This window comes from Podarcis cretensis, assembly GCF_951804945.1.
Source record: "Podarcis cretensis genome assembly, chromosome: 6".
Classification (NCBI taxonomy): Eukaryota; Metazoa; Chordata; class Lepidosauria; order Squamata; family Lacertidae; genus Podarcis; species Podarcis cretensis.
In genome coordinates, this window is record NC_137175.1 from 68,292,208 (window position 1) to 68,309,152 (window position 16,945).

General features: G+C 37.5%; 2 protein-coding genes across 7 annotated transcripts in view; one reads left to right on the forward strand and one right to left on the reverse strand.

The window, feature by feature from the left end:
- NEXN (nexilin F-actin binding protein) overlaps positions 1-8,746 on the forward strand; it is a 28,103-nt gene extending 19,357 nt beyond the window's left edge. For 5 of the 6 annotated variants that reach the window (XM_079982055.1, XM_079982059.1, XM_079982057.1 and 2 more), the window contains 8 exons: positions 260-457; positions 652-831; positions 1,234-1,422; positions 3,337-3,534; positions 3,842-4,063; positions 5,648-5,833; positions 7,087-7,447; positions 7,543-8,746. In XM_079982055.1, coding sequence (XP_079838181.1) covers positions 260-457; positions 652-831; positions 1,234-1,422; positions 3,337-3,534; positions 3,842-4,063; positions 5,648-5,833; positions 7,087-7,447; positions 7,543-7,556 — 1,548 coding nt within the window. In that variant the 3' untranslated portion in view covers positions 7,557-8,746. The remainder of the gene's footprint in view (positions 1-259; positions 458-651; positions 832-1,233; positions 1,423-3,336; positions 3,535-3,841; positions 4,064-5,647; positions 5,834-7,086; positions 7,448-7,542) is intronic. The other variant, XM_079982060.1, reaches the window with a different exon arrangement.
- Positions 8,747-8,873: 127 nt separating this feature from the next.
- Positions 8,874-16,945, reverse strand: part of FUBP1 (far upstream element binding protein 1) — a 30,824-nt gene continuing 22,752 nt past the window's right edge. The window contains 3 exon segments of the mRNA XM_079982054.1: positions 8,874-11,182; positions 11,184-11,224; positions 13,604-13,749. Coding sequence (XP_079838180.1) covers positions 11,164-11,182; positions 11,184-11,224; positions 13,604-13,749 — 206 coding nt within the window. The 3' untranslated portion in view covers positions 8,874-11,163.

The window sequence follows — 16,945 nt, forward strand, 5'->3', positions numbered from 1 at the left end:
TTATTCTGCTGAATGTTCAGAAGTGCTAAACTGATGGCACGATTCAAGTATTCACAAATGATTGACAGCAGCTGTGTGCCCAGAGCTGGAGCAGCATCTCCTCCTGATGCCATTTTGCTACCCTAAAGACAGCTGTGGCCACGGATTTTGTCCAGACATCCTCCAAGAAATTGAACATTTTGGTAGAAGCGTAATTCTTCACAGGCAGTAGTAGTTGCACAGTCCAAATGTTCACGGTGACATTTGTTTTTAACAACAGGAAGGTGATGATTCATTGCTAGTGACAGTAGTTCCCGTAAAACCTAGCAAAACACCTGGGAAGATGAAAATAAGTTTTGAGGACCTAGAGAGAGAGAGAGAAGAACAAGAAAGGCGAAAGCTTGAAGAAGAAAAGCGATTGAGATATGAGCAGGAAAAGCAAGCTCTCAGGGAAGTCAAATATTTCTCACCAGATGTGGTAAGCAAGATTGCGGGGGGAACCCCTTGCATGTTGACCCTAAGCATGCTTCATTGGAAAAAGGCTCCAGTTATTACAGCAAAACTTGCTTCCAACTAAGTGGATTCAGGAGTGCAGGGAAATCTGGGATTTTAAGACTGCATGCATTAAGCATCATGAGGATTTAAGTCGAAATAACAAACTTTTGTATACAGGATGAAGATGAAATGCTTGACAGTGAAAGAAAAGAATCACCCAGCCCTGGCAAGGTGAAACTAACATTTGAAGAATTGGAAAGACAGAGACAAGAAAATCAGAAAAGGCAAGCAGAGGAAGAGGCGAGGCAACGTCTGGAAGAGGAAAAACGTGCATTTGAGGAGGCAAGGCAGCAAATGGTAAGCATATGGAGCAAAATATGGTCTTAGTGGAGGATGGACGGACTTGGAGACATGTATGCCTGACCATATGAAAATTCAAAGCAGGGGACACACATGCAACCCTACCTCCATGTTCTCTCACACATCATGTCCTGCAGGAATCCTTATGTTGTGCAGGGTACTTCCACTTGCATTTGCTTGAATATTACTTGAATTACTGTGCTATTTAATTATATTTATTTTAGCTTCCATGCATGACCTTTGGTATATTTTAGTGGGAAGGGGGTGGGAATCTATATACATTATTTTAATACTAAAACTTTTTCTTGGTTATTTTTAAAAGTTCAATACCTCCCAAATTTGCTGCACCTTTCATCATCATTATTACTATTTACATGGTTTTTTTCTCTCTCCTGAAAGCTAAATGAAGATTATGATGATCAGGAAAATGAAAATTCCGTCAAGGAGTTCCGTCCTGGGAAACTGATACTTACCTTTGAGGAAATAGAAAGGCAAAGGCAAGAAGAAGAAAAAAAGAGAACAGAAGAGGAAGCCAGAAGGCGCATAGAAGAAGAGAAAAAGGCATTTGCTGAAGCAAGAAAAAGCATGGTAGGTCATTTATTTATTCATAAAAATACTTGTATACCACTATTTCACACAAAAATACAGAGTAGCTTGCCAGTTATATCTATACAATAAAAACTATGTAATACTTTTAAACTACAGAGCATCAACAAACTATCAACAAAGTATTCCTAGTTGCTTGGATAAGCCTGGCCACATAGAAACATTTTTAGCAAACACTTTAAGGTCAAGGGGAGGTGCCTACTAAATCTCTCTTGGAAGAGCATCACATAGGACTGGGCTGATGACACTATATGCGCCATTTCATGTCAATGTCAACTGAGCCTCAACAACTTGCATGATGACCAGCACATCTTAGTCACTTTGGTGGCATCTCTCTCTCTCCGTACACACAAGAGGAGGAATCCAACAGCTTAGTGGTTAAGGCAAACTGTGGCAGGAAAACCAACTAGTCCCTAGGCTTCAACAAACTTGCTCTTCCATGGACTTAGACCCAGCAGTCTCCACGACAGGCGTTTCCCACCAAATTTCCCTTGCAGTGCCCATGTCTTCCCCTTTCTGTTGCAAGAGCTCCCCCACCAGATTTGCAGAGAGGCACCCAATGGTCCAAGTGTAAATCACCTCCCTCACAACTCCTATGGGTGCAAGTTATGCTCATGGGATTATAATCTGCAGAAGATCGGAAACACACTGTTCTGTTTCATTTTACTGAAATTAGCACATGTAAATACAAAGCATGTCCTTCAAGAACTTGTTTCCATTAACTGGTCCCTGTCCCATAACTCTGTTTCATGTGAGCTTGGCAAAGGGAAAGGCTAGCAGTTTAAGAAGTTTGGATAAAAATTGCAATCCTCTAATTTAGCACAGAGAAAGAGCACTTCCCATTATGGTATTGGAGCTACTAATAAGTAAATAGGGATTGCAACCATTGTGCAGAGGGTAAGGATTGCATCTGGTGAGGAAATGGAGCATGTGGTGTTTTGTTTTAAATGTGGGAACATCACGGAGCATTTGGTTTCAATTTCCTATTTGGAAGAACTGATTAGTGCCCAGATCCTGTGTCAGTGTTCTGCTGGCAGTGTTTGTAGGGTTGGTTTTATTTAGTATTTCACTTTTCACAATCCTTTAATACATTAATGTGCTTTGGTACATTAACATCTTACCTTTCCCCGTCAAGCTGTAACTTCCATATACATAACTGCCCTGTCGACTGAAGGTATAGGTGTGTGTGTGTGTGTGTGTGTGAGAGAGAGAGAGAGAGATTATCAGTGTTCATTATGAGGAAGTTGATCACCTTAATTTCAATGGAGATTTTATCCAAGTAAGAAGTGATGTTTTATATCAAACCCTTAGTGTAGAGTTACAAATAAGCAAACATATCGCAACTATCATTAAGCATAGCTGCACCTTAGACCAAAAAAAACCTGTACATATAAATTTTATAGGTTTGGAGCAAGAGAAAAGCCTGCAAATAATGCCTAGCTGAAGCTGATTTTCTTAGTTCTTTCTTCCAATAAGGCCCTGCTGTCACCCCTGAAAAGCTTTTCCAAAGGCTTTCGCTGAATTGAGAAGGGAGGATAACATGGGCGTAGCCAGGATTTTTGTTGGGGGGGGCCAGGATTTTTGTTAGGGGGCAGAACCGACATGATTGGTCAGTTAGTTAAGTATTTCTATTGTTTTACTTGATCTGGGGCAGCAACTGCCCCCCCTCGGCTATGCCCATGGGGGTAAAGGAGAAGGGATACTCAAAAATCATATAGAAGCATTTTATGAGAGTGCCAGAGGTTTGTTGGGGGCTCTTGAGGAGCCAAATAAAGTGAACCTCTTTCAGGGTCTCTCTAGATCCAAGTGACTTCGTGGATCTAAATTATAATATAATGGGATGCTCAACACAAATGTAATTTTTTATCAGTGCAATGATAAAACTATTTCAAACAGAGTCCAGATGATGAGCTTTCGCCAATGTCTAAAACTGTATCCCAAGAATCTCTCACACCTGGAAAACTGGAAATTAACTTTGAGGAGCTACTGAGACAAAAAATGGAAGAAGAAAAGAGGCGTACAGAAGAGGAGCGCCGACAAAAACTGGAAATGGAAAAGCAGGAATTTGAGCAGCTCAGACAAGAAATGGGAGAGGTCTGTCAATTCTTAACATGAATTGCTGTGATTAGTGCATGCAGAATTTTCTGCTTCTTGAATTAATATGAGGGGCGAGAAAAGCATGCAGTTTAAAAGCTTGTTGTGAAAATTATAGTTAGTAGCTAACTGGACTTCAAAATAAACAGCAGGCAGGGTGTTGCGGACCCAGACAATTCAATGCCGCTGCTCAAAGCAATGTAAATTACATAATTAACAGTGCGTTATTTAAGCACTGCACATTTGGTGGTTTTTTGGGGTATTATTTGATGGTCAATAACCTTGTGGCATATTTTCCTTTAAATAGGAAGAGGAGGAGTGTGAAACCTTTGAGCTAAGCAGGGAATATGAGGAGCTAATAAGGTTAAAAAGAAGTGGTTCTATTCAAGCGAAGAGCTTGAAGAAAAAGTTTGAGAAAATTGGGCAGCTCTCCGAAGAAGAAATACAGAAAAAAATTGAAGAAGAAAGAGCAAGGAGAAGAGCTATGGATCAGGAAATAAAAGAAAGGGAAGCAGAGAAATTTCAAGAGGTAGGTCCCATTTTCAATTCAGTGGCTGTCTTGTGCTAGCTTCTGTGAGGGCTTGTGTGGCTACCACAAGACTTGAAGACTTACTGATAGCACTGTTTGTGTAAACCTGTCTCCACATGGTTACTACTTTGCATAACTGGATCCTATGGGACGGTGGGAATGTTTCAATCTAGTAACTGCAGGTAGGAAGGTCACATATGGTGACGAAATTTATACGTTGCTGCATTGTGTGATCCACCCACGGGAAACTTGCAACCACAATACAGACAAGTACTGTTATCAACCAAAGGAACAGTATTCTGAATCTGCCTCGTGATAACGTATGAGCACCACTGGCTTGGCGGAACAGGTCTTGTGTTTTTTTAAAACCATTTTGAAAAAATGTGAAAGTGCTTTTTCAAAATAAATTCGCATAGTGTGCACAGGACAATATATATAATAATTATCAACAATACACAGATAAAAATCAGAAAAATTTAAAAGCAAATGCTTATCTGGATAGGCTTGTTGGAAGTAAAAATGTTTTTGCAGGCATCCAAATGGGGGATTCACATCCACTTCTTGGGCTACTAGCCGATACCTATAACTAGTTGTGTAAAATTACAGCTTGATTAAATCTGTAGTATGTCAATTTCGCAGTTTCTGTGTGGCTAAATAGAAACTATGATGATCCCCTTCGGGCATGACTCTGCTATGCCAGCAGATCAGGCATAGGTAAACATAGCTCTCCAGATATTTTGGGACTGCAACTCCCATCATCCCCGACCATTGGTCCTGTTAGGTAGGGATGATGGGAGTTGTAGTCCCAAAACATCTGGAGGGCTGAGTTTGCCTATGCCTGCAGCAGTTATTTAACTAGTTTTTCCAGAGATCTACTCAATTTAAGAGGACAAAGAGAGTTCTCTGTGGTCAGAACGACCACATTCTGTCTAATGTCTTCTTTCCCTGCCTTTTGAAATGGATTTGGGCAAAAAGGAAGATCTAACTCCAGGAACTTATTAAATATGACGCTTATCTTCACCATGCCACATCTAGTCTGAGTCCTACCATATGTCACAGTGCAAATGCCGTATGTCTGATTGATACTGCATAGTGACAATGATGAAAAATTTTTTTGCCCTGCATCTTGTTTTGATCATGGACTGTGCTCCTATTTTACCTCTAGCGAGGTAGAAGAAAATTCCTTTCCAGATTTCATACGTATTATCTTCACAAAATGGAAAAATCAAGTAGGTTTAAAGGCAGTAATATTTATGATCCAAGTTTCCTGCAAATCATGTAGCAAATGCCACCCTCTCAGGATTATAAAGCTTAGAATTATGTTTAATTGTGACAGCGCACTGTAATTTCTTCTTGAATCATTAAATTATAGCGATGCTACAGGATATGCTTTATGTCACTAGAAGAAACTTGTTTTGTTTTGCCTACAGCTTGACATCTTGTGGTAACAGACTCTATATATTCAGTTTATGGAGTAGTGAGCTTTCTGCCTGTTTTCCATATCCAGTAATAACAGCTCTCTCGCCCCCCCCCCCACTTTTTCCAAAAACTTGGTGCCATCTCATAATGTTTTTATTATTCCAGGAAGATGAAGTAGATGTAAAGCCAGCCACAAAATCTGAAGCTCCATTTACACACAAGATAGACATGAAGGCCCGATTTGAACAAATGGCAAAGGCAAGAGAAGAGGAGGAGCAGAGAAGAATTGAAGAACAAAAAATGCTACGCATGCAATTTGAACAGAAGGAAATTGATGCTGCATTGCAAAAGGTGATGCAGGTGGTTTTCGCATGCCCAAGCTAGTTTGAGCCATTAGCAAAGTGTCAAGTGAGATGAGGGATTTGCTCCGTGGAGTCAGGAACCCCCAAAAGTGACTGGGTTTTGTTGGGGAGGGGGAGGGAAAGTAAAACAAAGCTAAGGAAATGCCCTAATCTTGAAGTGGTGGCAAAGTTGGTGCAATAGAAAATTCCCAGGAAGAAACTGCATCCTTTCTCTTTTGTTAGGATAAGAGAATCCTTGTTGTGACAATTCCCCTACCCCAGTCCTTTGGGGCTCATTCTCCTTTTTCCACAACCTTAAAATTCATGCTAGCCACCCCAAAGTAATTAACTCTTCCCTTGCAGCAGAACCCCTGCAGCCATAACTCCAACATTGGGGAGGCCTCATCCCCTCAAAACAGGAGACCATGCCTGCAAATATGCCCACGTCTGACAGGCAATAATATACTTTTAAGGTGCTCTGCATGAAAAGCCTTGGGTGCAACTGCTTACAATTTGGCAGCGTTCATCAATTCTGGAGGGGCTCCTATGCCTGCAAATTTTATCTACCACTGTGAAAACGGAAAGCGTATTCTCCTTTACAGTGAATAGAAGGAAAGCAGAGGTTTTGTTCTTAAGAGAAAAAAATTTGCTTCCCAATACGTCAATTAGAAAGGGTGCTTCGATAAGGCTGCAGCCTGTTGATACATCCACAAGTTTAATCTTGGAGTCAATGCACATCCCTAAAAAGATGAGCTCTTAAAAATTGAAAGCCTATCCACATGCTGGTTCGTTAGAGTAAGAGATGATCTATTAGCTCTAGGTGCATGCAGTGGAACCAAGGCTTGTTTTTTTTGGCAAGCGGGCAAGGATTACTATTGCATTGTTCTACAAGGCCTAGAAAACACAAAACATTAAAGGCTAAAAAGATCCCACTGACTTGTTTTTGAGACTTAGGCCTGCTTCCCTTTGCAGAACTCCATTCTTGCATTGTTTCAGTTGCCACACTTGTGTGGTTAGACTAGTGTGAGGATAGATCTTGAGAATTAGCTGTACCTATAATAAAAAAAATAGAAGGGACCCAGAGGATATTTGTCCAAACCTCTGCAATGGAGGAATACGTAGGGATCAAACCTGCAATCTTGACTGTTATCGGCGCCACACACTAACCAACTGAGCTATTCAAGCTGACCATACTGGTACTGTTCAATGTGATGTATAATGTGTTTCAGCATTTGTTGTTGCAATTTATATTTCAAAATGCAGAAAAAGGAAGAGGAGGAGGAAGAGGATGGCAGCATTGTTAACGGCTCAGTCTACGAGGATGAAGAACAGCAAGCACGATCTGGTGCTCCATGGTTCAAAAAGCCTCTTAAAAATGTGTCTGTTGTGGATAGCGAACCAGTAAGGTTTACTGTTAAAATAACTGGAGAACCCAAGCCAGAGGTTACATGGTGGTTTGAAGGCGAAATGTTGCAGGACTGCGAGGACTATCAATATATTGAGAGAGGAGAAACCTACTGCCTTTACTTACCAGAAACTTTCCCGGAAGATGAAGGAGAATATATGTGTAAAGCAGTAAACAGCAGAGGAACAGCAGCTAGCACCTGTATTCTCACTATTGAGAGTAAGAGTTAGCGTTTTTTAAAAGTTCTCAGATCTTTAGTTCTTGTTCATGTCTGTTGACCTTTTCTTAACTTTCTTTTCTTTTCTCTTCTCTAGCTGATGACTATTAATATCCTACTTTTTCTGGAGCCTTCCTTCCCTAAATTTACTACATCCATCTTTCTTTCTCTCTCCTGTGGTGGGGCCAACAAGAAGTTGTCTATCATTCCTCAAATAAGATACCCAATTGCCAGATTTATCTCTTGGTTTCAGACTGAAGTTTGGCAACAGAAGTTTGGTTCATTTGACAAACAATGGCTCAATTTCCACTTGTAAACAGCACTGTGGCTGCTTGTTAATGCCACTGAATTGCTTCTGTGACAAGGAGATTCTTATCAGGAAAGCCAAGCTGTTCATATGAAACAGCTTGTCATATGATCCCATCAAGTCTTCACCATGTTAATCAAAATGCACGATTGAATGTGATCAGCTACTTCATGTAAGGTTACCCTAAGTAGCAGACTACTTAATGTTAGTTTTCATATAGAAAATTCAGCCTAAACCATATACAAACACAGTATTAAATTAAATCAAATCCAAAGACCACTTAATTCTTACTACATAAAAAATGATCTTTATTTCTTTGGTCCTGGAAGCTTTGAGAGCAAAATGTTTATTTTTTTGGTTAAACTATTAAGTAGCCAAAAATAATGTAGTGGTTTATTTAAGTTATGCCTTTGTTTAATGCAACTTTTCCTTTAATATGCTTTAATAAAATTAAACCAAGATTATATTGGCTTGAAAGCAGGATTATGTAACTAAATGTGTACACACAGTTGTATGTCATGTTCTTTGAAATAAAACATTTGCATTTGTTTTGTATTAGATGGTAGGCATTGTCCAGCATCTTGCTTGGAATATTGAACCAAATTTGTATCTTTCAGGTTGGAAGTGTTAGAATCATAGTGAATGATGTTTCAACTTACATCTCGTATTGTATAATTATTTACTGAATCATCTCACTCAGTATTTACCAGACACAATACAGAAATATGTATGTATAACAAGATATTACAGCCATGCTTTTTGCTACATGAGAAACAACCAATAGAACGCCAATATAGACTAAAATGTGTGCTGGAATGGAGAGATATGGAAGAAATTTGCATAATCTTCCATGGGATTTTGGCTTACTTTTATTGATCAGGACAACTGATTTACATTTTATGCAGGAGATAACTGGGTCTCTTCCTTACGTTGTACCAAATGACTTATTCTGTACCTGAACTGGAAGGTTAATAAATATGTTCAGTTCCTAAAATTGAGTATGTTCTTTATTTAATACTTGGCACAGCTGCAAATACTGGAAGAAACGGCAACACTTCATCTTCCACTTGAAAAGCTTTAAGTACCTGCCCCTTACCCCCAAAAAACCCACAGGAGACAAATTACCCATTAGTTTACATTTATTGAGAACTTATACAAAAACATTACAATTAATGTGTATTCATGAGTACATACAGTGTCAATATTGCAAGCTCAACACAACATACTGTAAAGCATTTGATTTACCTCACGTCCAAGCTGCATGTCCCTAAGATACTTCCCATCACAGTAGCCTTTAAAAGACAATCTTCTTTTTTTTACACGGGTAGTTTCTGTAGCACTATCTTAGGACAAAAATGCATCTTGCATGCATATAAGATAAAGGTTGCATAAACACAGGACTTTCATAGGGTACTACCAGTAGGAAAGGAGTAGCTACTGTTTGCATTGTGTAGGGCCAAATGTTTTGCCTTATGAACTGCTAGTACACACAACAAAAATCGAAAAGTTCTTTCTACTGCCTAGATTATGAAAAGAAAGATTTCTCAGCAGCTGATGTAATATTTTCAGAAAGGTGAATGATATAGCCTACCTAGTTACTAAAAATAACTGCAATTTACACGAATCTAAAGATCACTTTTTTAAACTAGCAAAGCATATCCTATACAGCACACATACTGAAGGGTGATCTGTAAACATTGTTATTAGTTGAAATTAAGATCATCTTTCCAAACATTCATTACTCTCACTGCCTAACATTCTGTGACTGGGAAATTTGCACTTATTTTCCCCCTGCCATAGCACAAGAACCGCTCAAGGAAAACGAGGCAACTATGTATATAAAGGTTCAAACTCAATGAATGGAATGGAATGCAAGGTTGCTGACAGAAATCAGACAAAACTGAATACCAAAACTACACTTGGTGCAAGAAGATGCCTGTAGGTCCACCAGCAAATTGATAATGAAAATAAAAAAATGCTTAGTATAAAGATTATCAAAGCAGATGCATAATCCCCTATGCCAACAATTTCATTCTAGTTTCTATTACATCCCTTCCCTTGAAATTTCAAGCTATGTTTATATTAAAAACTGAGCAGCGAAAACAAGCTGTTTTAAAATGGGGAAACAAAATCCAACAGAGATGAAGCTCTTCAGCACGTATCTAGTTCTCATATAATAATGAAATCTAACATGTTGAACTACAACAAAATATGAAGTGGCTCGAGGGAATTCAAGTACAACTATTAATTTAGTTGTGAAATGCAAAACATTATCTATGCTTGACTATTCAGCAAAGTGTAACTTGATAGATGGTTTGTATTATTACCACATAACAAATTATGGAACATTTATGGTCAAGCAAATAGCACTTTAAAGAATGAGAAGCGATTAAAACAGGCAAATTATACCCTACACCATTAAGTATGGGATACATTTAAAATCGGTATTGTTTTGCCAATTTTACCTTCTACATGGAGCCCTTCTATGGTCCATGCTCATCGGCTCATCATGGCCATACACTCAAAGGAATCCTCTTTATTGGAAGTAACTATCTCAGGACCTGATTTTATGAGCTATGATTTGGTGCTTGCAGCATCTTCAGCACTGTGTGTGAAAATGAAGGCAGGGTTTTTTGAATATTTTTCTTTGATGCAGAGAAAAGCAGGACTTTTGATAAAATCAAAGCATTTTATTAAGTGACAAACAAAAAACTGATGGTACTGCCTTAGCATCGTCTATCTAAACTGAAAAAAATGCACCAGTTAAGCTATCTAAATAAGCCATATACAAAACATTTAAACTGGCAAAAATATACAGCGATTCAGCTGAAATAGCAAAGTAGGAAGGAGTTTCCTATAAAAAGGAAAGATTTGCTGAACTGTTAACATATCACTGGTAATACATGCTTTCTACAACTATTCTGCAAAATTCAAGTCTAAATTTCCCTTCTTTATCAAATAAGCAAGCTAGGTTATGTTTTATGGTGTATAACTTAAAATCCGTTATTGCCTTGGGAATGAAACACACAGTATGCTTGAATAAGTAGTATTGGGTATAACATCCTTTGAACATTATAAAAGCATTTGTGAAGGCTGTTGAAATTCTGACCAATATTTCCTGTATCTTGAAAAAATATTTTATATTCATTTGTAACAACTCTGTTATTGAGGGAAAAATAGTAAAAGTGACTTACTCAAAAATTATTGCAGCAATCCACTTATCTTTTAAAAATAAAGATACACATTTACCCAGAAATGTAAATAATTGTTTCAGACTTTCCATTGGAATGAAACCATGAAGAGCAGAATACATTTGGGGAAGATATTGGCAGATTGCTTTTGAATACACAAGCACAAAAAATTCTCACAGGGACAACATTAATAAACTGAAATATGTATTTATACACTTCCTTAGGTTGTGCTTACCTGTGCTTTTTGCAGCAGAACCTAAGGTGGAAGGTCTGGGAAGGCACTGTGAAGTATAAATAATTGCACTGTTTGCAATTAATAAAGATTTTATACTTTAAATGAATCAAAATCAACAGCCTCCATTTGGTGAATGATAAAGAATCTGGTGAATTGTTGCTCTGTTTAGTTAGTAACTACACCATTTTCGAATAAGCTACAGACTAATCATGCAAAATATTTGATCTAGAGACTTTACAGCCTACACTAAATATATTTAATAACTTCCTAGTAGTCTTTTCAAAATTTAAATCCTAACCTAAATTGGGATAAAAATAATTCCCTCCTGATTCTACAGTACAACAAAATGCATTTCTAATTATCTGTGCAGTAAAACTACTTCATTTCTGATCTCATTTTGTTCTTTTCTTGCAGCCATCCTAAGAGTATACTCCAAAACAACAAAATAGTTTTCCAAAAATAAGGCTAATAAAGGTTTAGAAATTAACATATACTTCTATCACCAAATAAATGCAGACAACTGAAGACAATACAACCTCCTCCTGACAAGCATTTCAAACTTTTGTTTTTAACAATGCACAAGTTTTTATCTGAATATATCTCATTTTTGAACCCTAATGAACAATTATTACTTAGGTAAATGACAATTTCTTTTGCTAAAGCTAAATAGCTCAAGAATACTTACCATTAAGCTCATACACATACATTTATGAACACCTAGGTTTCTGAATTAAGAAGCAATTATGATTTGCTAAAATATCAGCACTGTATTTTATTCCAACATAATATTCACACAGGTATGGCATTTGCATTATGTGGAACAGTGACAAAAAGATACTGTTGCAGTTCATCATTTTGTCATTCTGATGTACTTACAGTGCAATGCTCCTTGAAGGAACAATCAAGGATGATACACAGCACAGTCCTCCTCACCCCTACAGAGCTAGTTCTATACTGGCTGGATCAAACCTGCACTTCAACAGACAATGGCAAGACAGACTGTATTGCATGTAATCTAATAGATGCAAAAAAAGCAAACAGTGGATTTTAACAGTATACCAATTTTCAGTATGAATTAGTAAAAGTAAAAAAGTTTTATGGAGATTTTTCAAAATATAACTTAATGACTAGTCTTCAGCATTTTAAAACAGAGCTCATCTGCAAGACGTTTTTCTGTTAAGCACTCCCAGACTCCAAATGGCATATTTCTAACACAAACGCAGTTTTAGTAACTAAAAAGCATATAATCCTTACTACACTGAATTCTTAAGCAAAGTGCTGCAAACCGATTGCTTAGCACATATTGCCTTTTAGAACGATTCAATAACAAGCCTGAAAAAATATACTAAAGAATTAAACCATGTATAAAAACAAATGTTAACTATAGCAGCTATATGGGTCTGAGACAGTGGTCATGGATAAAAAAGAAAATGCAACTGTTAATGCAGTAGAAGTATGTCAAGGAACATCTTCATGTACATGCAATTTTTAATCAAGTAGAAAGAGGAGGATATCAAGATGCTAAACAGCAAAATACAGTAATGAAAAAGATCCTTCTATAACTATTCTGCAAAGGGAGAATACCAATGTAAAGCTCAAACTTTCAAGGAAAAAAACCTTAATTGTGTACATGTACAGCATTACTAAGAAACCCTTGAATTCTCCGAGTACCCACATATCCAACTTACCGACACAGGAGGTTTCATATTATTTATTGTAAAGCACAAAACAGGCATTTAAAAGTGATCAAGTATACATTGAAAAAGTACATTTATATCACAAAGCATTGACCACATAATAGTTGCAAATACATTTGCTGGAATGTGTACATCTACACTAATGTACTAAAAACAAACCAATTTCCATTTCTACACAGAAATATTACCTCCTATCAGTAGTGATAGATATTTTGTACATTTTCAAAAACACTATTTTTAAACCAAACAAAATTATGATCTTCAAGAAGGCGTCTGCATCCATACATTTAACAAAGGTTTTTTTCCCCCACATAATGAAGCAAATACTGTATTGTCCACTTCTTATTATTGGCCCTGTGCGAAGAAATACATAAGAGATACACAAAAAGTTAAAGAAAATCTTTTTTAAATTGTGCTAACTCAGGAGTGAAGCCTTTAAGAAAGAAAAATTGGTTAATGTAATGGTGGTGGCTTCCTGCATGGCTTCAAAAACCCTGGGAGGAGAAATTTTTTGATCAAAAACATCGAATGTATGCAAAGAAAGACACAGAACTCCAGTTAACAGAGCATAAATCAATTTACGGATTATCTTTTACCAGGATAAATAATGCATACTCCAGGTAAGATATCAAAGTGGGAGACATGCAAAAAAACAAAAAACACCCCACAAGATAAAGGTTTAAAAAAAATCACTAAAATATCAGCCAAATAAGTCAAGATTGTTATACCTGTGGTGCTGGAGGATGTTGTGGCATTCCTTGTGGACTTGTCTGGGCATAATAGGCTGCCTGCTGTCTATAGTATTCAGCCCACGCTGCACTATAATCTGGCTGACCCGCTGGTGGGGCTCCGGCTGGAGCTGGAACTGCCTGACCTAGAACAAACATACATTACACAACTCTGGTGCCATAAAAGGGACAAAAGAAGCTCAAAATAATCTCGTTTCTAACAAACATTACCTTGCTTCTTGTAATATTCCTCCCAAGCCTTTGAATAATCTTGTGGCTGCCCTTGTTGACCTGCAAAACCCCCCACATTTTAATGTAAACACAGCTCCCAGGTACACCAAAATTACAGACAAGAATACAGTGGAAGAGTTCTTTGCTGTTTTATTTGAAGTTTAGTGCAAACAAAGAGAGAGATAATATTAAATCTCTAATTTGTATATTTTCTTCTACACATTGTTCCACAGTTTAAAATTAAGATTTAAGTACTGTATGCCTACATTTGAGCTCAGCATTTGTAGAATGGCTCATAGCCCCACCCCTCAAAAGTTTACGGCAGAAGTGTGTGTGGGGAAATCTATAGCTGAGATGCCCCACTCCATATTAAGTATATTGTTACATACATAAACTATCCCACCCGATCCCAGTTATTGCCCCCCCTGTGAGAATTGTATTGCTGGGGGGCGGGGGGATGTACAGCACATACACACAATATTCTACAAAGTGGGCACACAGGAGTCACTGCCGTGTTCCTACAAGGTGAACCAGCCCTGAAGTGTATCAAACTGAGAAAGTTTGAACATTACTTCTCCCAACACTGCTTCAAATATTAAGAATGCATTTCCTGTCAAAACACGTTTAACACACATTTAACGACATTAGATTTTTCAATTGCTGCCTATGCAGAACATAGAAGAGTCAGGCTGGTCAATTCCTAGTGACCACATGGGTTCCTTTAAATTAGCTCACTGATTAATTGTGTATGTTTTAATTAATTAATAAAAATTAGATTTTCAAAGCATATTATATATTTATACTGAATGAAGCAAGATCATTAGTCTTAAAGTTGAAAGGGTCACAATAAAAACTAAAAGAAATCAAGCGTGTCCTTGATGTTTTCCCCACGCCTTCTAAGTGAGTTGGCATGTAATGGTGGGAGAAGGAACTCAAGGGATTTAGAAGCACCACATCCTGTCATTCCTCCAAAGAATTATCAGATATATGGAGTTAAACTTTTAGCATCACAAGGAATCCTATGAAGTTGCTTAACCTATGAGATAGAGGTCATCTACTGAGCTTCATATATAGTATCATGAGCCCCCAATTTCAGGTAATAACATACATATTAAATTACAAGTTCTGTAACTGGCTCATATATTACTTTGGAATCAGACAATTCCAACTATAAGGACATCCATACTGATAAAAATGGCTGAAGGCAAAGTACTGCTATACTGATGTGATTTTTTTATCAGACCAAAAAGTGGCCTCCAAGTGTCTACTGTTAATTCTATTTCTGAAATAATCAAGGTGGCTCAGACAGGATAATGTTCAGGAATCTTTTAAGTACTTAACACCTTAGGAAAATGGCAGAATAGAAATATTGAAGTAATGTTTAACATTAATGTGATATTTAAAGTATAGCATCTTGTTTCAATTTATTGATGCATGCTTTAATATCTTACTATAAACAAGATATTAACTTGATCCATGAAAGGATTAATTCTACATAATTTTTAAATACATCACTGTTGAGGGGACATGTGAACAAGAAATGCACGCAAAAAACTAGTTCCAAGTTGTAGTAAAACTTTTGCCAAAATGGAAATTGTTATACCAACAGAACAACTTGCTTGGATACTGCTCTTAGTGCACAGTAGCAAATGTATTATTTTTTATTTTCTGACATTTAACTTAAGGTGATATACATGGATCCCAGATAGTTGCCCATATAAACACCATAGCTGCTTAGCTTCAGCAAGATGCTGACATTATTGGACGCATACTATATATACACTGGGACTTAAAAGTCTTTGAATCTGAAGCTATGCAACATTCAGGAGTGGAGGGCATAGATATTTCCTGCAGTGATGCTAGTAAGTTACTTTTACAAATATGTCACAGTCATAAAATAATAGCCTTGGATATGACTACCAGAATCTTTGAATGGATCCAAAGATCCCACTGCATCATGTAAAGCATTTCTGCTTGTTCACAGGAGTCTATTATTGACTCAACCACCCTCTGTTCTCAAGAGCCATTTTAGAGAGTCTAACTACCTGAAACCAGGTTATAGGGGTGAAATACTTCTTTCAATATGCCCCTCCACCTGAGGGAAGCACTTTCTACTCAAACAGCTGGGTCTCTGGATCCAAACTTCTATTTTGCTCTAACAAGGTTTGAATCAATTTGTAGCAGAGTAAGCAGTAGAAAACCACAAACAAGGGTGTTACTGTGAATTAATTCAGACTAGAATTACTGGTAAAGTTGTAAATATTGAGAAAGCAGTTCTAGGGTCTTAGCAGTTTCTTAAGAGAATCATCATATGGAATTGCTGTATTTGAACTAGTCTGTAGATTACATATGCCAGGCTGATTTAAAACATTTGGAAGAACTCTAAACTCAAGAAAATGCCTACCTTTATCTGCTAACAAGGCTATTATGCCCTCAAGAGCTAATTTGGCATTCCTTGAAATCCAACTGAAAAAACTAGTCCTGCATATACTCTATTTTAAAATCTCTGCTCCACAACTTAGATTCAGTCATGCTTTTAATGAAAAACATGGCAATACCAAGAGAAGGGCAGAATAGTCGTGGCAATCACTATTCTCTTCCCCCGCTCTGCCACACACACAATCAAATGAATCCAGGAGTAATGATTAACATAATTTTAATTTACGGGCACACCCAAGCAAAAATACCAGAATGAGGCTGGTCTACGTTAAGAGATTGAGCATCCTGTCAGACCTGCATATATTTCCCTGATTAAGAATACCTGGCTAACCTTATGTCTGAAATATATGGGATTTATTGTAAATTTCTGAATTATGCTCATTAAAAACAACAACCAGGATGTGATAATTCTATAAGAATGGTTAATGTCCCTTGAAATTCCAAAAGGGCTCAAGTCTCTCTCAATCACATTTTTGTTGTTCCTGCCTCAACCTAACTCACATGGTACAGCTTCACCTTTCCTCTCTGCTCTTTGCAGGCACAGTGACACTGAATTCTGGTGTGTCCCTACATTAGAGGAGAAAGAACTACATGGGTCTTTTCATGACACACATCTAACATGAATGGAAATGACAGAACTGTGAGATGGTGTCTATTAAGTGTGGCAGACTT